Here is a 23381-nt window from a genome sequence, read left to right on the forward strand (position 1 = left end):
GCATGTATATTAACAATAGATATACCAATATTAAATGCCAATAATAAATTATCATTTATTCTTTACTGTGCAGTAAGCTACTAGGAATTGTTAAGGTAACTTATATAAATCATCCCATTTTTTCTTCAGAATATGCCTTTCAGGTAGTAATCACTAAAGGCTCAGAGAGGTTAAGAAACTTGCCCCATAAGGATGGAAATAAACACTTTAAATGTTCATTATCAGTTCCAAATATGAATAATTATTCCCACAATAACTCAAACACAATGTTCACATTCATATTGATGTAATTCATTTCCAAATTATCATAAGCTATTAAGTAGACTTGGCCAAAGACAAGGTTGAAATCAGTTTACATTTACCTAGTTAATACTTGATGGACTTAACAAATTTTATTTGCATTCACAGTAGAATCAAGTATAATGCTAGCTGACTATGCAGAGTCACTGTTTACAGCCACAGTTGGAGGGAGGGAGATAGCAAAGTTTAAAGGCAGCAGGTTTAGCCCCCTTAAAAATAAGATCAATAGCCGTGTGCAATCATGGGAAATTTGGCCCTAAAGATAACAGCGATCAATCCCCTACATGTTAGGCCATTGAATCCTGAGTTCACATACACACACAATTTAGCAATTATATCTTATATTGGCTTTAAAAAGGTTCATGCAATTGTGGACTGAATGCAGCACAGTTCCTTAAAACTGTCATTACTTCCTTAATGGAACTAATGCATTCCTAAAAACATGTATTTTCACAAATTATTACCACTAGCTTTAACTAAAAAATTGAAGATATTGTTTTTTCTGGAAAGTATCTAAATCCCAGGAAATAAAACTTAAGAATGCCTGTATAAGGGGCAAAAAAAAAAAATTTTTTTTTCAGTTCGTGCAACCTGCTGGCTTTTAAAAAAGTGTTTCTTTGGCATGAAAGGAAAACAGAGGAGACATACAAATCTTTGCAGTTGTAAATTAACAAATGAGGGTACATGCTTCCTGAACACAGATCTCACTAAATAAGATTATGTTTACTAAAAAAAGAAAGAAAACAAAACAAAAAAAACAACACCTCAGTCAAGGGGACCAGAAAAGGCTATAAAATGTTTTAAAGAAGTTTCAAATCGATTCACTGTTTAACAAATCCAGTAACAACGGTCTTTATACAATTTCTTTAAAAGCCAGGTCCTTCCCCTAGCATATGGTAAATTTTTATTTACAAAAACGTACATACAGATTCTCAGGAAATTGAGGTATTAGAAAACTGAGATATATTTTATACAGCAAAGAGGTAGTAATGAAAATCCATTAACTAAAAATGAGCTTATTTCTTAGCATTATAAAAACCTTACATTATAACCCCTGCATTGTTCACATTTTTTTTAGTATTAGATTTTGGCACTTTGGTGGTCTTTGTTATCCCTAGGTCTTTTCATATGACGATCAGACACTGATTGCTATCAAACAAACATATGCTTTGAGCTCTTTCCCCAGCAGTGGGAACAAACTGTACCAAGCCTGGCACTCCCCTTGGCCAGGTGTTTTTCAACCTCACTCCTGCCCTTTTGATGAGTTATACCAACTACATGACCAGCTAGAATCAAGAGTGACACACAACATGGCCAGAGAACACAGCAAAATCTTGTTCTCTCAGAAACAAAAACACTCGCCTTTGCTTCAGCATGAATGATCTTCCAGAATTAAAGTACAAATACGATATACTTCTATGTTCCAGTTTGAACACTGGTAAAATGAGAAATGACCAATCTCATTTAGAGATGAAATGACTTCAAATTCATCCACAATGAGAGATTATTAGGTTTAACTATGTAAAATATTTTAACACTAAAAAGACATGACAGTCTCATCAGAAACTAATTATTGCCACTTGAATCTGTGCATCTCTGCAACCCAGAAAATTTCCAAATAAAAACTTTAAGGGCTGCTTTTCTCAGAAGGGCTACATCACAATGGGGGTGGGAGAGAGGTGGTGTCAAATAACTGTATGGATGCAAAAGACAATCAACATAAACAGTGCAGCTGCTCCCTTGCTCAGAGATTTTTAATCCTGATGCTTCCATTTCATATTTCAATAACTTGGTAGTCTTAAAAATCCTACTGAAAAAATACTTTCCTTAGTTACTACTGCTTAAATATTATCTAAAGCTATGCCGTCCAATACGGTAGCCACTAGCCACGTGACTACTTAAATTTCAATTAATTAAAATTAAAAATTCAGTTCTTCAATCATACTAGCTGTTGCTTCAAGGGCTCACTAGCTATATGCGACTAGTGGCTACCATACTGGAGAGCACAAAGAACATTTTTATTATTGTAAAAAGGGCCATTGGACAGCACTGATCTGAAAAAAAGTGCAGTGTGCTATATGCTCATGAGATTTTTCACTCTTTTAAAAGTTGTTTAAAAGTTATCACTCACTATATCGCTGGGCTACACATTAATAGTGATCTCTGTTCATAGGTGTCAAAGGATGCTATCAACTTTCCGATCATTATTTAGACAATTTATGAGGTATTCAGGAGTTCCATATAAGATTCAAGTAAAACATGAACTCAGCCATTTTTACTAACTATAAAAGAACAAAGTGAATACTGCATGGATGATGAAAGTAATTTAGTACTCACATTTAAAACATCTCTTTCTTCCACTAACATCCATAAATCTTTAAATATAAAAGCATACATAACTACCATTTAAAGCTTCTTACAAGAATGAGGCAAAAAGCCCAGATATTGCTCTATTTTACTTTGGTGTCTTAACAAGGGGGGAGAAACATTACTTAAGTACAAACAAAAAAGGTAGTAAATTTAAATAAAAACAGTCTTAGGAATAAATTGCTATGGGACAAGGACAAAAAACCAAGTTTTGGTTTTATACATGCAAAAATGCTCTCATTTGTATTGATATCTGATATCTGAGTTGACTAACTTTGAATACTTTTAGGAAAATCAAATTCATGCTGTTATTTTTAAATTTACTTTGTCAGAACACAAAGTAGATAACAATTATATATCACTTCTCCCAAATAATTCTTGGATGGGAGGCAGGAAGTGGAGAACTGAATGGATTGCTTGGTTTTTTTTCTTAGGTAAAAGCAGAACAACTCAATCATAAAATGCACACAGCTGTATCTAAAAGAAAAATGCAAACACAACTTAACCAACTTTATTTGACTGCATCTTATTTAGACATCTTGCACATTTCAAATCCCATTAAATCTCTCTCTCCAAAAGGATATGGGACAATAGAAGAAAATTATGCAGCAATATCCAGTCATCAAACAGCAGTCCAATATTTTGAGATACACGTGATACTTTATAGATACTCAACTCATATCTGACGTCAATATAATTTATGGTTATGTTTTTACAAACCTGAAAGCCCTGTAACATTATAGCACTCATTTTAGTGATGTCATGGTGCACTGAAAAGTAACTCTGATGCACTACCGATTTGCTTTTATCTATGCTCCCGGAAAGTGATGAACTTCATGATTTTTAGACACCATAATAAATATACACATCCAGTCTTATACATGTCAGCCAATACCATAACACAGGGCAAGGTAAAATTAAAACATGTGACAAACAAAGTCCTTTAGGTAGATTTGTCAAGCAAGTAGGGAGGGTAATTTGGGGAAGAGGCAGAAAATATCAAAACCAATTTTTTAATAGTAATTTTTTCTTTTTTCTTTTTTTATTTTGTTGGCTTCGACTTCAAAAACTACTGTCTGGTTTCTGATCTGTGGACTTCTCTAGAGTAGTTTCATCCTAAAGTAATGGAAATTACAATCAGCCCACATATCAAAAATGATAGTATACCCGTTAGCTTCTTCAATACTAACATATATAGCTTCATGGTAGCATGTATAAAAATGTTCAGCAGTACCAACTGCCAAACCAGTGTCAGTGGATAGTACAGTCAGTCTTAAAGAGGCAGCACCCCGTTAAAAGAAAGTTGCACCAATTTTGCTCAGTTTTAGCCAAGTGAACTCACTCTATCAATTTTAACTGGGACTGTTTTAAGATCATATAAGAAAAATGAAAGCCCACTATCAAAAAGTAAATTAATGTACGATGCTACTTCAACTGGAATGGAGACTTAGTTTCGATGCTGGGTTATCAAGCTAGATATTAAAATTTTAGTCTACTTAAGTAAACAATTTTTGCATAACCAATGAAAGACATAAGGAAGACATCTATATTCAACATACACCAATTGAACAATACAGCAACCATCTGACTTTTTAGCCACATGTTATGGTCATGTTTACAAACACCCAGTCAGTTCAGCAAAACCTGGTCAATTCTGGGGCAAAAGGTCAGTAGAAATGGTTTCATTGACAACGTGCCAAAAACATAATGGTTGAAATGAAAATCCAGCATGTATCTACTTTGGAACTGTCCCCATCAGTGAGTCAAGCAACTGTATGTTCATCAACTATCATTACTCATGAATCAGCAAGTCAAATATAAAGTGGTGAGATAAAATTTGATAACTGTTTTAGCTCAGTTACCCCCATATTAAAAATAACAGAAGCATCACTATGATTGGCATTCCTCTAAATGCTAGAGCCCAAATGACATTTGAGCAAAGACATACTCAAAATCGTCAGCTGGAAAGCTGAGTATTGTGTGATCATCACATTTTTAATGTAATCAGTACTCTGCCGATTAAACTTTCAAGAGCAACATAAAATGGAAAGAAAAAGTTGTCTTTAAAAATAAGGAACTATAAATGATCCCACCAGCAGGAAGATTTTATTTTCACCAAATCTGTGTACCATTATTTTAAAAGTACTTAATACCATGTTCACTTTCAAGACACTACACTGAGCAAGGAGCAGCTTTCCTTTAAAAAAAAAAAAAAAAAAAAAGGCAACAAACTTTCCTGAAAGGGGGCTTTTACCAACTGTTAATGGAGGTAGGGTTTTAAAAAATACAGTAATTATAGCCATAAAATAAAATTCAAACCAAATCCTAGAGCAGAAGTAAAGCATATCCAAATTAAAGAAAAAACAACATAGAATCCTACAAAACATTTTTCACAGAGCATCAATTTTTTTTTTTTATGGGTACCTAGGTTTTCCAGTTAAATTATCCATCACAGGTTTCCTGACTCAAATGAAAGCAATTAACTTTAAAATTTGTTACACTGCACAGATTGGCCAAAATACAATGTAACTGAACATGGTAATAACTATTAAGAAAACCCATAGAACTCATTCCAAAAATTTTTTACAATTTTCCCTTTTGTTTTTTTGAGGACTAAGCAAAGCTTCCCCAAGAATTTGCTCAAATAAGTGAAAAGAAAATCAGTTTAAAATGGATACAATGCACCTTGAAATTTATTTCCAAGACCAAGAGCCAAAAGTGAAGCATTTTAAGAAACAGAAGCAATGTGAAATCCAAATCAAGTGGGAAAAGTTCCAACTGCTTTGTAAAAGCTGTCCTTCACAGCTTAACGATAATTTTGATTAAATAAAATCATACCAATTTACATTAATTTTCTATTCTTTTCCAAAAATTCCCTCATTCTCAAAAAAAAAAAAAGTGCATCCAAAAACCCAGCAATTCCCGGCTCCATCAACTTTTCTCATCCCTTTTGAGTCATTTCTCAAAGATTTTCCAAGTAGATTCAACTTCTTACTGTAAGGAAAAAAGGGACTTTACAGTAAACCACTCTGTCACTCACCTGGAAAAAAGTATCCAAATTATAAAAATCTGAAATAATTTATTATCAAATTTAGAATTTAAATAAAAACAAAAGTTTGCTTGCAAAGACCTTAAAGAAAAGGAAAAGATAGCATGCATTCAAAAACTAGAGATGAAGACAAATATATTTATCTACACAGGCACTGGCAGACGCAATTTAATTGTTATCTTTACTCATTGTAAGACACACCCAACCCTACATAACATTTTTTTCATTCACTAATCACTGAGGTACCAATATTCAAGAATGGAAAAATTTAATATTGAAAAAATAAAACCTAAAATTGAAGCTTTTCCCCCACCCCCTTCAGAAAACGATGGCAGGTTTCATGTGAAATGTTAGTATAACTTGGAGATTTTTACAATCTACATTGGCTTTTTTAAGGAACAAAAATCATGTTCCACTTACTGGTTCTGTGACAAAATGATCACTGTGTAAATGACATTGTCAGCAGACTTTGCAAATGAACAAACAAATCTTGGCTATCAACTGGCACATCTTGCTGGTACCAAAAGAACTCTTTTAAGTTTAAAACAATCTCTTTTAATTCGGAACAAATGCGCCATGCCAAAGTGCAACAAATATTGTGCGACACTCAATGAGACACTGACAGATAAGAGCTGCATGGAAATTACTAAATCCACCTGCAAAGCAATTTTGTACAAATTGCATTGCATGCAAAGGTCGATTCTGCATGGTTGGAAAGTTGTTCCTTGATGTCAGTTTCTCAACGCAGCCACAATTTAAGTCGCAGTGCATCAACTCCATTTAAATAGTATCTGAACAGCCTCTTATCTCGAACAAAACCAAGATTTTCATAAAGTTTCAAAGCAGACTTATTCGTTATTTCTGTTTCCAAAACAACCTTCGAAAAGAGGAGAAAACTAAGTTACAATTTTATATATTTGAAATTAATTTTATAATTTCATAATTTGACAAATCACACATAAACATTTCAAATATTTAAGAAAAACATACCGTATTCTGTTTTAAAATTGATGGTGAAACAATGTTAATGATGTACAGAAAGAACCCAGAAAAATGGTCACTGAAATTGTGATAGTAATTTTCTCTTGGGGCCAGGGGAGGTAGGAATGTGAACATTTTCTGTTCTATTGATTTTTTGTGATGTTTTGAAAGTTTTAGCAATGAGAATACATGTTTTATACTAAAACAAAGATGAATTGTTTCCCTGTGGAGAAAAATAGTGTGACAAAAAGACGAAGAAAAGAAAAAAATCAACAATAAAAACTTTGAAGAAAATTGACCAGTACTTGAAACTATTCAAATTGACCTCCGACTCCTATATTTTCATTAATTTGTCATCATTTATCCTGGCAACAATTACCATATTGTCTACAGTCTACACCAGAATCTGCAAATTATAGCTCTTGGGCCAAATGTGCCTATTGCCTGCTTCTGTAAATAAAGTTTTATTGGAACACAACCATGCCCATTTGTTTACATGCTGTCTAGGACTGCTTTCTCAACACAAGGAGCAGAGTTGAACAGCTGCACCAGAGATCTATAGTCTGCAAAGTCTAAAATATTTACTCATCTGACCCTTTGCTGATTTTAGACCAAAGGTACCCAAACATCAGTTAACTGGAGGGTTTGTTAAAACAGATTGCTGAGACCCCTCCTCCAGAGTTTCTGAGTAGATTTGGGATGGAGCCCAAGAATCTGTATTTTTAAAAAATTGCTAGTTGATGCTGATGCTGCTAGTTGGGAGACTACAGTCTGAGAACAAATGACTACATATTATGGACATCAACACTTAACAGAAGAACACATAAAGTATTGCCTTCTGAGTCTTTTTTAATATTACTGAACCAATGGCCCTGACAATGAATAAATGATACTTTTTGGTATTGTGTGATTTCCTTTTTTTAATTTGTTTCTACCTTCCTCTACCAAAACATCCTCTATCCCATCCTCAGACCTTTTAGATACACAGCTCTATTTGCCTTTCTATTGATTCTCAACCTACCTCATTGAGAATTACCGACACAGTGAGCCACAGTTACTGCTGGGATGTCATAACCCTCAGGTGTTTGAAGTGGGACAGAAAAAGCAAAGCATAATTAGAGTCCCAAGTAAAGCCTATGAGTCTCTTTGTTCTTTCTCAAGCTATCAAAATACCTGACAAGAATTCAAACGGATGTAAATAATAGGAAAAAGAATATATCTCAACTCAACCTATCCAAAACTGAACTCATGATCAACTTCTCCTCCACAATTCCGTATCTTAGTAACAAGATCTCCATCCTACCAATCCTTAAACCTGAAACCAAGAGTCATTGTTGAACTTCTTTCCTCTCACGCCCCCCTACAAATATCCAAGCACCGAGTATTTCAATTCTCTCTCTTAAATTTCTCAAATCGACCCTTTTCTTTCTATCCCTAATGATACCATTCTAGTCCAAGCTGCCATCAACTTCCACTGTAATTACAAGATCCTCCTAACTCAAAGGTCTCCATTCTCTTTAAGTAGAATGATGCTCTTGTTAACTCCCTGCTTAAAACCACTGACTCCCTTTTGTCCTCAAGATAAAGTCCACAATCTAAAAATAATCTAAAGAAACCTAAAAGGCCCATCAAAATATGGCCTCTACCTACCTTGCCAACTTCAGTTTAGGTATTCCCCTCCCCTTCCCCCAGCTCTCCATGATCAACACTGAACTTTCAGTTTCTGGAACCCACCATAATCTTTCCCACCTTAGACTTTTCACATAAGTTGTTTTCTCTGTCTGGAAGGATGCTCTTCCTGTCCTCCTTGCTTTTGGCCTTAGCTTGTCCCTTCCAGACTGGGTGAAGTATCCCTTTCTTTTATATTACCCCAAGAGCACTCTGCACTTCTCCTTATTCAACTCCATTCTCATTCAACATTTAATGACGGTGTCATCTCTCCTAGCTGATGCGCCCAACAAGGGCAGGGATCATGTGTACCTCCTTCATAGCCATTTCCTACGTACCTAACAAACTGCCTAACACATAGAAGGCTCTTAAATATTTGTAAATTATATACATCCTAAGCACCTTTCATTATATTACATAGTTACATAAACATTAAACAAACAAAAGCATTACCAAACTTTTAAATGACCAAAGTACTGAAAGAAAAAGCATCATCTTAAAGCAACTGCCTACACAATTAACTCATTAAAGCAAATCACATGCTAAATCTGAACTTTTTAAAGATCTAAACACAAGTAATGAATAATTCAGGAGCAAGAGAAAATATTACTAAGAAGGGACATTTAAATAAATGTTGTACACAAGCAATGAATAATTCAGGAGCAAGAGAAAATATTACTAAGAAGGGACATTTAAATAAATGTTGTACAACAAATAAACTGGTTTAAGAATAAAAGTCAACAATTTTTCTCTGCTCTTAAAAAAAGGGAATTTATTTTTTAGTAATGTAGGTCATCTTCCAGTATGGGACACTACAGTCTGATCAATACAGGTTTCAATTTTGAACAATTCTCTTGCATAACTCCTAGAATTCTGTTTTAGGCCACCACCTAATTAAAGCTAAAATGTGTCAAAATAATTAACATGTGAAGCAATAAAGGTACAACAACTCAAAACTTGGAACTTGATTTCACAGAAAAAGGAGTGAAAGGTTCTTTTTAAGCTAGTATTTATTGAAGGCTTAATAAAATTGTAAAGCATTTTACATGCATTATGTCATTTTACCTGCATTTGTCATTATGTTATTTTCACAATAACCCTATGAAATAGATATGATTTTCTCCAATTTACAAAAGAATGAAACTCAAGGCCACCAGAACTGCAAAAACAGACCAGACTCCAAATCTGAACTACAGCTTAATAGTATCCACTCTTCTGTGCCTCCCCCTGATTGTTTCCCAGATTAAAACAAAGCAGCAAATGGGAGATCTAACCTACTTAAGACACAATGAAGGGATTCTAAGTCTGTTTGTTAATATTTGGCAACTGGAAATATTCAAGACACATCTGAAGCTAATTATGGCTACAAAAATACACACATAGGGTGTGGTAAAGAGCTGTATTCACGTTTGTTGGCATCCTAACAGATTAGTGAAATACAGCCCAATTATACAGAAATGGAATTACACAAAGGGCTAACCTTAGTTAAAATGAAAATATTCTCTCGGTACACTCACATTCTCTAAACAAAGAGATCATTTGACAAAATAGAAAATGTCAGAAAAAAAGTAACTACTTTTTAATACTTAATCATTCAAATTCTTATAATTAAAAGAGAATCTGGGTTTACAGTGAAAACTCAATATAAAACTATTCTTTTAGACCACATCATGGGAGTATTACATAGGAAGCCAAAGGATAATGAGGCTACTTTGGTCCCAAAGAAATCTGGCAAAGTAGAATTCTACTTAACAGAAAAAGGATTACTGTGAAGTTCCACAGACTCTCTTAGCAACAAACCATTGTCAGGATAAGCCAAATGATTATAGTTTAGAAAGATTTTTTTAATATTGTAGGCTGGAACTGTTGGAGGGAGGCCAACTGTTCACTGCTAGAACCTAAGCACTAGCCTATCACCTGGCACCTCACAGACCTTCCATCAATACTACTGAACACCACTACTGCTCTTCATAACATTCCTTTAAGATCAGAATTACGATCATACTGCATAGACAAAGAGATAGACTATAAAAAGTTAAATGACTTGCCTACAATCACACAATTCTAAGTGACAGAAGATGGATCTAGAACCCAGGCTTCTCATAACCAGTTCTTTAATTAGGACAAACTACTCAACCAAAAGTCCTTACAGCTTAAATATCTCCATTTTACTCTTCTCTACCCAGCAGCCTCTGTCTCACAGCCAAAATATGTTTCCAGTGAAACTAAAAATGTTCAACATATAACTGTTAAACATATAAGGCTTTGTACATTATCATAAAATTCACCTTTGTACAATATCAAAAAAACATAAAAATACATGAGATGCATTTGTATATATCAAGATATTATATGCATTTTGTTAATATGTAACAGATTTATCATTGGTTATAATAAATTAGGCCACTGTTGGTAGGAATGTAAATTGGTACAGCCATCATGGAAATAGTTATGGAGGTTCCTCAAAAACTTAAAAATAGAACTACTATATGATCCAGCAATCCCACATTCTAGAAAACTTATTCATGCTATTTGTATGTATTTCTCTTACTATTCCCCTAATGTAATACACAAACCCAAGATGCTTGTCCTAGTAGCCACTACATGTTTGGCAGCCAGAACATGTGGGGGTGTAACCAAATCCAAGCCAGGTCAGCAATATGGGTAATGTATTTCTCATTCATGAAACAACAAATCCACTTGTTTCTTTTTTTCATGCTATAACTTCTATAGACAACTCCAAATACACAGAAAATTAAAAAAGAGCTTTTAGTTATGCTGTTTTAACATGTCTAATTCTGACATAAAACATTAGGAAAGTCATAGTAAGGCAAAATGAAAATAACTATTAGATCAGGAGAGTATTTCATTATTATCTGAACAAAAACATCATCTACAGTTCAACTCTGTGATTACTAATTTTGGTTTAATATGATGTAAATTTATCTTAAAAATGACAATAGCAACCAAGAGCAATATAAACATGACTCAAGGTCACAAATTCTACAAACAGAATAGGAAGTAAAAATTGACTGGATGTGCATGGTAAGGCTTCACAGAGATTTCCAAATGTAACTCCGTACAGGTGCATAGAATTAAAAATCTCTTGAAGAATAAAAAAAAAATTAGCAGTACAACCTAAGTGGTAGAAAATGTAATTTAAATCCCTTTTCAAATGTCTTTCCAATAATTTGCCAAAATTCCTTAACACGTTAAGAGAAAAGAAGGTTGGCCTAACTTAAGTAAAATCACATGTTGGTTACTTTATAATTGGTTACTATATTCTTAGAAATTAAAATTTCATTTTTCCTCAGAACACAATTATTATATACAAGACTGTTTTTACATATGATTTTGTTTTTACCAAAAGGTATTTTAACAACTGATGAACTCTGTAGATACTTTTTTTTTTTAAATCTTACTATGTACAAAACAAGTAAAATGACTGCCATTCCTAGAAAGCTTACAGAAAGCTCAGAAGGAAAGACAAGTTTAACAATTATACAAGCTGAAATTCACAAGTCCATTAAAAAAAAAAAAGAGGTACAGATAAAATGCTGGAAGCACTGAACTAATTGTCAACAAATACTTAAGAACCACTGTACTCTATCACAAATGCCACACTAAGTACTAAGAATACGGCAGTAAACAAGAAAAGGAATCTCTGCTCCCTTAGCAGCTAAGGCACAGACTCTGAACAGCGGAGTAAGTTTTACAAAAAGAGAAGCCAAGAAAGCCACAGAAGTCACACAAGTGATTCTGTCCAGAAGGATTAAGGAAAACTTTTAAAAAGTTATTGATATTTGTTTTGGACCTTAAAGACTGAGAAGTAGTTTAATAAGTAGAGGAGAACCAAGAAGCTACTAGGTCTAGCAAATACATCAGTGAGAAAGTAGTTACACTGGAGTCGAGGGGTAAGAAACCAAACCAAATGGGATGAAATGGTAATAAAAAGAAGTGGAACCAACAAAGACAAATTAACTATCAAAAATTAGAAGGGAAAAGGGGATAGAATTGTGGCTTATACAGTTTAAAACATAAGGAAAGGGAGAGGAAAAGCCTTATAAAGAGTAAACAAAGGTTCTATCCCTTTATAGAGCAAAACCTTTATCTGAACAATGTGGGACACAATTTTTTTTAAACATAGAAGAGTTCTCTAATCCAGAGGCAGAACTATTCAAACTGTAAAAAAATCATACAAAAAAAGTAAGTCTTCGGAACTATCCCCATTTCAGGCTAAGAATAGGTAAAACTCTTTGCTTCAAAAGTAAGAAAAGTAAATCAGAATTAGATTTTTAGGCCCACAATGAAAAGAGTATTTCTACCATAAAACGTGTCACTAATTTAGGATCTAACTATGAGACTAAACCAATATAACCCAAATCTCCATATCAATCCCCAGACCTTTTAAAGGAAAACCAATACGATATAAACATATTTGTTCTGTTAAGGTAAAGCACACTACCATGTCTCACGGGTAGTGACTAGGATAACTCACAAAAGGTATAACACCATTAAGGAACATAATACTCCCTGTTCGTAACATCCCTGCTCACTGGAAACCACTCTACTCAGTAGCAGCAGAGGATCAAAACATGGTCTTATCAACCCAAAGATTTCTCCAAACTGGCAACTTTTATGAAGCTTGACTTCTCCTCCTGATGAACTAAACCAGTGTGGCTACAAACATAGAGACTTACACCCATCAACATATGCAGTCTAATCCTCTTCTGCAAATTTGAGTTACCAGACATTTAAATGATCAGGGTCACTGCATCTTTTACTTTGTGATATTATATTAAAAGCTGTTTACCATGTAAGATCCTTCACTACATGTGAATTACCTTATTTGAAATAACATTGAACATCCTGAAATGCCAGGATGATTTCCTCTGTGCTGCCCAACATACCTGCGGGCCTTCTCAAACAACCACTATTTAGTGTTATCTGCCAGAATACAAACTAATGTGAACAAGAAGGGTGAGAATACTCTATGGTAAATCTCTGTATTCTGACATGGAAACATGTTCATGAGATATTGTTAAATAAAAAAAGTAATTATTGCAGAATAATAACTATGGCTTCATTTGTGTAAAGAAAAAGTATTACACAGCTTAGATGTGTGCTTAGAAATGGGAGGATACATATTTGAAGATGAACAGTAGCTATAAGCGGAAAGAAGAATGAAGAGCTGCAGAGTGTGAGCATGGTGAATGAAGGGACTCTGTACCCTCGAATCACACGTACACATCATGTTTAACGACTGTGTATACATTTTGTACAGAAAAAAAACCGTCTTAAAAAAAAAGTAATCAAAACAGGTTAGAGTCTTTTGAGGAAAAAATTACCTAATTTTAAGTATTTTGAGAACTCTCTAAGGCATAGTTGCCCTCAAATAATAAAGATAATTGTCACTTGTACAGTTTATAAAATTATTAACACAATACAACTTTGTTCCATCTCAGTCACCATTGCTGTATTAAAAACATCTATACTTCTCTAGTTCATACTTATTTCCTTCCACATCATATGACAGTAAATTTTAACATTCCCAATCATCACCATTAGTTACAGAGCACTCACTATGTGTACAGGACAGTGCTGTAGGCTACAAAGAAATTATAGCTGTGGTTAGGCTGTACAAACAGGCTAAAGAGAAAAGACACTCCTAGGTTAATACACAGACAGGTCTACATTTAAAAAGTGGTTGTAATTTTTTCTCCTCAGCCTTCTCATTATTTAATGCTGATTTTTTTTCAAACATGAAACGTCTTTCATATGAGCTGACAGTTGGCCCAAAGTTAAAAAAAAAAAATGTTATTTAGAGAGAAACCAAGGCCAATATGTAAGGAAATTGCAGTAAGATTATAATAAGAGCTACCTTAAGTGACTTTAACTGAACAAATCCTCTGAATACCAATTCCTCTGAATACCAATTATTTACTGAAAATGTCTAAGATTTCACCTTTACATTTTGACAAAGAACAAATTTTAGCTCCCATTATCATCTTAAAATTGTTCTAGGTCAAAATTCATGCGTTTCTTTTTGTTTTGTTTTTTTTTTTTTAAAGATTTTATTTATTTGACAGAGAGAGACAGCGACAGCAGGAACACAAGCAGGGGGAGTGGGAGAGGGAGAAGCAGGCCTCCCGCCGAGCAGGGAGCCCAATGTGGGACTCGATCCCGGGACCCCAGGATCATGACCTGAGCTGAAGGCAGACGCTTAACGACTGAGCCACACAGGCGCCCAAAATTCATGTGCTTTTAAAAGGAATATAATTTTCACCACAAGCAACAATTATGTAATAGTTTGCAATGAAATTTGCAGTATAATTTATTATGGAATACTTATTTAAAAAAAAAAAAAATTGGTAGAATACAGACCACAGTAAAGGGTTTTAAACATTTAGAAAGACTTACCTCATCACAGTCTCCTTCAACCATGGCATATATAGCTTTCTTAACCAAGTTTGTACCTAGAACATAGATATGAGTATTAATGAAGGAAAATTTAGTTTCTTAAAGATACCTAAATTATCATATTCATACTAAGCACAGAAATATCAAATGCTGGGTTTACCTTGAATGCAGATACACAGACTATCTTAAGTGAGAAAAAATTTAAACTGAGAGGCCAACAGAACCTACACATGGCAATATAATAAAAAACCTATCTCCCTCCATATGTTTCCCTTTTTCTTAGGTGTAATTACTTGCTCCAAGCAGGAGTTTGTGCTGTTCTGTTTGAAGGTAAGAGAAAAGGGGAAAAAGAAAAAGGCAAGATATGGTACGGTCAGAGCAACCCAGGAAACCCTTGAACTAGCTGAAGTTACTACAAGACTACTGAGCGAATCTTGCCAAAGATTACACCAGAAACTGCTGTGACGCAGAGTGGGCCCAAGATACTGGGTTGGTTCCTACAAACCTTAGAGTGAGCCTGAGCATACTGAAGTCCAGCATTCCCAAATGATGCCAGTGGTGTCTCTGTAAATGTCTAGCAAAATGTATCCTAGTTTAGGGTCAGATACATCTGGTACATAAAAGGGAAAACAACTGCCAACTCTGATTTTAAGAAATCCAAATTCTGTAAGGAATCTCTTAATTTTCCAAACATGCACATGAGGAAGATCACATTACACGGGCCAAACAAAATGTCTGAGGGCTAAGATGCAGCCCTCAAGCCACCAGGTTCTGCCCTGTGAACTAGTCAGACAATTGCTAATCATTTGCCATGAGCCCTTATCAGCTCTTTTTAATGTGTCAAAAACTCAAACTTGGCTTATATAACAAGTCCAATCCATTAAAAACCTTAGTAGTAAACTCTTAACTCTAATAAGAAAGGTTGGTTAAACCAAATGTATTAAGTCAACCTATTCATAATGATTTCTCATGACATCTCAGATTGTGTGAAACAGTCTTAAATCGGACAAAAACATTCGTATTAAGAAAAAAACTACAAGTGACAAAAAAACTGCTAGTAATTAAATACTGGTACAGGCATGAAATCTTTCACGAATTCTTACTGAGCTCCACTGGATCCCAGAATTGGACACGCTCAGACAAGTGCTTGATCCCCCATCCTGAACAAAAAGCCAGTAGGTCCTAGACACTAGGACAGTGGCTCTTAACCAGGCTTACATCACAGTCACCTGGGGAAGCTTCAGTCCTACTTTTAACAGGACAAACAAGATTCTCAGGAGGAGGGACCTAAGCATTTGTTTTTAAACCACCCAGTGATTCTAACGACCATTATAAATCACAAGTTTAACTGAAAATGCCAGGAAAAGTAGACCCAAGAAAGAGATGAAATTGGGAATACTAAGAAACAATTCTTTCTCCTGGTTCTCCCTGATTTGTTAATATGTTTGAGGACTAGTACTAAATAATGGTAACAATTTCTCCATAATTTTGCCTTGAGGTCCACTTAAGCCAGGTATAGACAGCTCCTGGAGGGCTGTGATCAAGTGCCCCAGTAAAGCTACTGAAAACGGCAGTATGTAGTATAACACAAATCATTTTGAATGTGATAAAAAAAAATGTTTGGAGGTAAAAACTGATTACCTGCTACTTGTTAGAAAGATAATTTCTCAAAGCATTAATAAACAGGTCATTTTAAGAACATTTTAAAAATATTTTGAAATAAAAACCTTAATTTTCTTCCCTTCGCTTCTTTCTCATTTCTACATATTTACATTTAAACCTTTTGCTTCAAAAAACAAAAATGAAAACAACTTATGCATTCTTTTAGTGACATAATATTTTCCTTACCAATGCCATTTCTCCTGTATTTGGAATCCACGGCTAACATGGCTATATAACCTCTGCGGAACATCTTTTTGTGCATATCCAACTTGCAAACGATGGCACCTACACACTCCTCCCCTACCATGGCCTTAAAAATAAACAAACAGTTATGAAGAATACATTGCCATCAGGTACTGCACAATTACCCAGGGAAACAGCAACCAACCACTGGTCACATTTTTGAGGAAGAAGAGATAAGAATTCTAGTAAGAGAGCAATCACAGAAGTTTCAGAAATCTAAATCCTAGAACTCCTTCAAATATTCCAGTTTTAAAATCGTTCAACGTTGTTTAGGGCATGAATTGCTTATGTTTATTATCAAAGCCTAGTGGGGAGGGGGGAAGCAAGATTCCCACAAAGCAAACATTCAAGTACTTTATAAGAGGTGCTTATAATTATTTGCAATAAAGACCTACATGTTTCAGATTTGGAAAGGGGGAAATATATGAAAGTAATTTTTTTAAGAAAATGTCTATTCATTAGGATATGATAAAATATTGTGAAACTTGCTTATCAAAGTACTGTAAATTTAAACGTAATTCTAATAAAGTTTTGGTGAAAAACAAATATAAGACATGATATTTATACATGAACAGTAGGGTTAGATTTTGATCAGGAAAAAAAAATGTAAATGATTTTCAGAAAAAAGATTGCTTTTAAGGTATTCCTTGGATCCTACCCAAGGGGTTTTTTTAGTGAACGACCATGAAGACTAGATATACAATGGTCTCATTTTTAGGACACTCCTGACACTATCATTCTCATAAAGCTCAGAGAATATCTAGAACTTAAAATCAGAGTTTCATATTATACTAAAAGCTTTAATATAACTTTACAGAATTATTTTAATAAAAATGTATGTCTTTCCAGAGTATTAAAGGTTACATGTTGAATAAATGCTAATCATCCCCCATTTTCATTAAGATTTCCAGTGTTACCATTAAAAATGTTTTTCAAAAGTTCTGTCACTCATGAAAAGTTCTAACAATACTGTATTCTGGTAAATATCAATAGGGCAATACTCCAATAATTTAATAACGTGTCAGCTCGCTAGAAATATGTGTTTGCTATAAAGAGCACTCATTAAAAAAATAGGAAAACTTCAAATTATCTCTTAATAAAATTAAATTTTTAGAAGAAACTATTTCAGCAACAAAAACCAGGAATTGGGTTAAAAAATTAAAAAGCCCTCATTCTGTAAAATGATTAAAAAGTCCTTTTTTAATTGTGGAGAAATCTTGTAGGCAAGGTAATTCTAATCCATTTCACACAAACCTGAACTAGGTCAGAAAAATCTTTTTGATGGGATATTAAATTCAACAATTCACACTAATGCATTTCTGCTTTATCACACAATCCAAAACTATTTTGAACCAATAAACCTCTAAAATTGCTATTTCCATTTTCATTCACAATAAATCAATCTGGTTCTATCAAAATTCTTTTGAAAACTAAAATTTCTTTCTGAAATAAGACCTGAAAAATACAAAAAAGTTGGCTGGCTGAACAACTCTGACAGCATTTTTCTGATTTGAAAGTAACTCACCTCAAATATATGTATGTGGTTGTGTGTGTGTACATGTTTGAACTAATAGTACATTAAAATACTTTTTGACCTGATCTCTTAAGTTAGGGAAAAACAGAAACCTATATAAATCTAGGATACAAAACTGTAGGACAGCTACACTTCACAGTTAGTAAACCATCCAAAAGAAGTTTCTTCAAAATCAGAACCTCTAGACACAATACAATTGGACAAGACTTTCAAATTGGATAGGAATTTCAAACAAATCTTCGTCCTTTGACCAAGGAAGTAATAGGCAAACGAAGTATTATATCAGTTCACACTTGGACTAGATTGACTTCTTCCTAATTAAGAATCTGTAGGAGCAAAAATCAAGTGGTACGAATCAGTAAAAAAATAAAAGCCCAGTTTACAATATACTATTACTAATAAGATGTTGGTAGTGAGGAAGGCCTATGCTGTTATTTTTTTTTTCTGATAAATTGCTGATGGATATACACTTATAAGAATCCCTAAACTATTTGTCAATTTTTCCAAATAAAAGCTTTGCACATATATTTGGAACTCATACTATCAAATGTGTTCTTTTTTCAAGGATGGGAACTGAAAAATTCCTGGCAAGATTAAGACTTAACTCTACAAGGCCAAATGCCTGTCAATCTATAAAAGTTGAAAAATTCAAGTTGTGTGAAATAGAAATTCCCAAATTCCAGAATGCTATACATGGGAAAACAGAGGAAGCCAGAAAGTTAAATTTAGAATAAACAGACTAGAATACATCACTGGTAATAAGTTTAAGAAGTTCAAAAAGGCACCAACAGCTGAAAATACCATGAACTCAAAAGAGGTAGAGCTAAATTAGTTAAGAGTAGAGTAATTCACGGTGTCTCCCATTTGTCTGGTACTCTACTTTCACATTTGTTACAATTATTAGGAAGAATCATAAGAAACTGTCATTTTTGTTAGTCAGATATGGTCAAGTACTGGCAATTTTCTAAGGTTCAACCTCATACATTCCATTTGATCCATTACAGGTTATATGGAAACCAAAAACATTTTGGAGGTTTTCAATCTCTTCAGATTTTTCATGTTTGCAAGGACAACCGTCCCTTGATGAAGCATAACTTGGTAACACAATGATCTTCACTGTCAAGAGTATGTAATTTTTCAGGTTCTTATTTCCATAATAAGAGGTCAGGTAAAGTTCTAGTTTTACCTCTCTGCCACTGAATACCTGAAGCTTTTTTTTTTTTTATATAAGTTTTATTTTTATGTAATCTCTACACCCAACTTGGGGCTCGAACTCACAACCTAGATCAAGAGTTGCATGTTACACTGACTGAGCCAGCCAGGCACTCCTAAGTATCTGAAGATTTAAACATTTTAAGTCACTTTGGTCCTTAATTTTTTTTGCATTAAAAAAAAAAGTAAAGTTGAGCTAGATTATATTTAAGATCCTTTACAGTTCTAAAATGATATGACTTAAAATAAACATACACACTTATATTTGTTTTAAATTAGTTCTTACAGGAAATTCAAATTTTTTAAATGCCAACATAAAGGCCCCAATTCTAAATGGCCTCTGATTAACTACTGTTTTATGTTCAATACCTCCAGATATATATTTGCACTAGTAAATCTTAGATGTCAACCACCTGTACATATCTCAATTTCCAGATATTCAGAATTTAATGTTAAACAAACCAGCTATTAAAGAGCTAAAGTACAAATCAGCTGGTGAACTGGAAGGAGTCTATGAAATATCAAAACTAAAATTTACTAAGTTTATCAGAGTCTAAAATGGCAGACAAGTTGAGAGAGGCCGAGGTAATATCAGAACCCAAAGCTGACTAAATATTACATATACAACTATTTTCTGTAATTAACAGAAATACATATACTATTTCAATTTAAGGTTTGACTCAAGTGTATGCTTTTGTGGGTAAACTTAAAATTAAATCAATCATAAATTTTTAGCAATTACACTGGCATTTAATATGACATGTATAATAGTGCTATAAAATCACTTTCCCATATTCATTAGCATAGGCATGTCTAAGAACTATTTTGATACAATGGTTAGAATCCTGGAAGTGCAGTTTTGTAAAATATAAGATAGTTCCCACAATTTAAACAGACATACTAAATTGAAGTTTAGCAAACTGAACATAGAAAACAACAGAACTACCATTATCTACAATATTGAAGCAGTATTTTCAGATTATCAACATATAGAATCAAAAAGATAGATTTCAAAGCACTGTCAAAACATCTTGCAGGGATTTGCTAAGTGCAACTAAGTCAATGCTAAAACAATAAATATAGCAGTGCTCTCCCTTTACATTTCATAAAATATTAAAAGCATGTTGCCTTTCCTCAGTGAAATTCAATGGAAACAAAATGCTTGTGAGGACACAGATATAAAGCATATACCTTCAGTTAATATTTAAGTGAAAGGTTTCATACAGACTAAAGTTGGTCACTATTATTGGGAAGAAACTACCGGTACTGCCAATACTACATAAATTAAAAAACAAAAAACTATTTAGCTAGTTTCATAGCCAAATCTTTTTTGCTTACATATAAGTAAAAAAATTTTGTCAACTATAACTTTACACAGGCCAGTGTTACTACTAGTATTTAGGTATATCTATGACCAGTTTCTTAAAGAAAAAAATTAGGTGAGGAACAATTTCACACTTAGTTTCTTACATTCCACAAAAAGGTATTTTGTTCAAGTTTCAGGAGTCTTTCAGTCACCAGAAGTGTTAGTAGTGCCTTCTAAAATCTAGCACCAGCGTGTTTTCTGGTGCTACAACTGTTAACTGTCCTGTTGAGGTAAAAGGAAACAATCCCCATAATTACTTGAAAATAAGAAAATGCTTGTTAAGATTTAATTCTCCAATGTGGCCACAGCAAGTTTACTGACAATCATGTTCACCAAAACATGTTTATGCATACACTCTTCCCTGATTACGGCTGTAATTGGGAGATTAATAAAGCCTGTATCCGAACAGAACCATGTTCAAATTAAATGACTGCAAAGTGCTTTGAGGATGAGGGAGGGTAATTAAAGACAGTTAAACATGATTATAAGCTAATATAAACAGGATCCAAGACCCCCAACATGCATCATACAGGCTTGTTGCATTTACATACCAACTTAAGCCAGATCAAGACGTCTTACCTTCCAAGGTTTCATTAAATAACTAGTAGTGCGTACACGCACTTTCCATCATCTAACATACTATGAAACGCAGGAGTATACATCCACTGCCACTCTCAGCCCTCACACTCCCTGCCCTGCACGGCCTGGATCTCTCTGCGGGGTTCACCCTCTTTGCATTCCATCCACTTACCAAGAAGCACAGCTGTGGCCAGTTGTGGATAAAATATCTATAGGTATAAATGGAGTAGGGTTCAGACAGATCTTTGGTGATCAGTCTCATGATATCGGGCATTTGTAGCTCGGATTCATATCGGACATAACGTATCGTCCGATCCTCCCCAGGCTCAACCTCCCTGCCTGAGGGGCTTCTTAAACTGCAGCCGGCGGTCAGGGATGAAGACAGCAGCCGCACCTGCTCGTCTTCCTCCTCCTCCTCCTCCTGCTCGGTGCCCTCCGCCAGTCCATTGCGGGTCGCCGCAGGATCGCTCGCCGCCACTGCCTCTGCCGGGCTGGGGAGCGCAGTTCTTCCATTATTGGGGAGGCAGTGAGGGGGACTCTCGCCCGAGTGTACCCCAGCTCCTTTTGTTGCAGTCGCTCTGGGCCCCCCGTCGGGGGTGGCCGTGGTCGTGGCCGCCTCGGCCACGCTCAAAACCTTGCTCTTGAGGGAGGCGGCCGCCCGGAGGTGCCGCAGTTCGGGGCTGATCAATCCGTTGAGCTGCTGCTGCTCCTGCGGCGGCTGAGGGCAGCGGAGGCACGGATGCCCCTTGGCCGCCGCCGTCGCCTCGCCGCCCGCCGGGCTCCTGCCGCCGCCGCCTTCGTGCTCCTCGTCGTCCTCCTCGTCCTCGCTGCAGCAGGCGAGGGCGGCCCCCGCCGGGAAGGGACAGCGGGGCTCGGCCGCCGCCGAGGCCGGAGGTGCTGGTGGTGGGAGGAGGCTGCTAGGCCCAGGCGGTACCTCCGCCATCCTAGAGGCGACACAGACCGAGAGGGGAGGCCATGAGACCCGGCGGACAAGCGCGCAGCAGAGGGGGCGGCGGGCGGGCGGGGGGGGAACGGTGCAGGTGGGGGGGGAACAAAGGCAGAAACCGTCCCTCACGGAGCAGCCCCCCCAGTTCCGCGCCCCCCCCCCGCTCTTCAGCGCCGCCCAGCTGTTCAGCCGGCCACCGTCCCCGTCCGCCCGCAACCATCCGCTGGCCCTGTCACCCGCAGCCCCTCCCTGTCCCCTCCGCGCGGCTCACCCCGCACAGGTCCCCGCCGCCACTGCCGCCACTCCTCTTCCTCCTCAGCCGCTGCCGCCGCCTCCTTCGCCGCCGCGGCCGCCTCCACCACCGCCAAGGTTCACACTCAGCCGCCGTCGCCGTAAAGCGCCTCGGCTGTTACCCCGGGTAAAGTTTCCTAGGCCTGGCTTTACGACACTTCCCTGCCTGCCGGCTGCCGGGGCCAAGGGAAAGGGGCGTGGAAGGAGGTGACCTGTGGAGGGGCGGGGACGAAGGTGTCTCCTGTGGTCTGTGGGGGAGGCCGCGTGCTAACGGGTGGGGCTGTGGGGCCGGGAAGTTGCTGAGGGCTTTGGAGTCTCCGGCTCCCAGCCCACCGTCCTCGGCTTTGGAACTCCTCAGCCCGCCAAGCTTACAACGCTGGGCCGCGGAGAGCTGGGCGGGACCGGCGCTCCCTGTTCCAAGCCTGCCGCCCCAACGGAGCGGCCGCGAAGCCCGCGGGCTGGTGGTCTGCCGACCCGGCCGCACACGAGTCCTCTAAAAATGCTCTTCCTCAGCTGTACTACGTTTGCCCTGACCCGGAGAGGGGCGGGGGAGGGAGGCAGAGGGGGGAGGGCGGTTACCTGAAGCCCTTAAAAAAGTGGAGCAAAACGGGAGAAAAATCGAAAGAGAGAGGGCGTTAAAAGCTGTTGAAAACTGGTTGCAGTGTGAGTTGTTTGATCAGTCTGCCCCTTTGAGACAAGAGAAGGTGGACAGGTAGTCCTCTTCCTCTCTCCTTACCCCCCTTCACCCCACCCAGGAATTTGG

At 36.5% G+C, this 23381-nt stretch overlaps 1 protein-coding gene across 1 annotated transcript; it reads right to left on the minus strand.

Annotated features, from left to right (window-relative positions):
• Positions 1-377: 377 nt before the first annotated feature.
• NAA30 (N-alpha-acetyltransferase 30, NatC catalytic subunit) lies at positions 378-22762 on the minus strand. Its single transcript, XM_081830462.1, has 5 exons — positions 22599-22762; positions 21554-22325; positions 16634-16757; positions 14786-14841; positions 378-6593 (listed from the first exon to the last, which is right to left on the minus strand). The coding sequence occupies exons 2-5, from the start codon at positions 22322-22324 to the stop codon at positions 6456-6458; spliced, it is 1089 nt and encodes a 362-aa protein (XP_081686588.1). The 5' UTR covers position 22325; positions 22599-22762; the 3' UTR covers positions 378-6455.
• Positions 22763-23381: the final 619 nt, after the last annotated feature.

This window comes from Leptonychotes weddellii, chromosome 9, assembly GCF_054177405.1.
Source record: "Leptonychotes weddellii isolate Sample4059 chromosome 9, ASM5417740v2, whole genome shotgun sequence".
In the NCBI taxonomy this organism is placed as follows: Eukaryota; Metazoa; Chordata; class Mammalia; order Carnivora; family Phocidae; genus Leptonychotes; species Leptonychotes weddellii.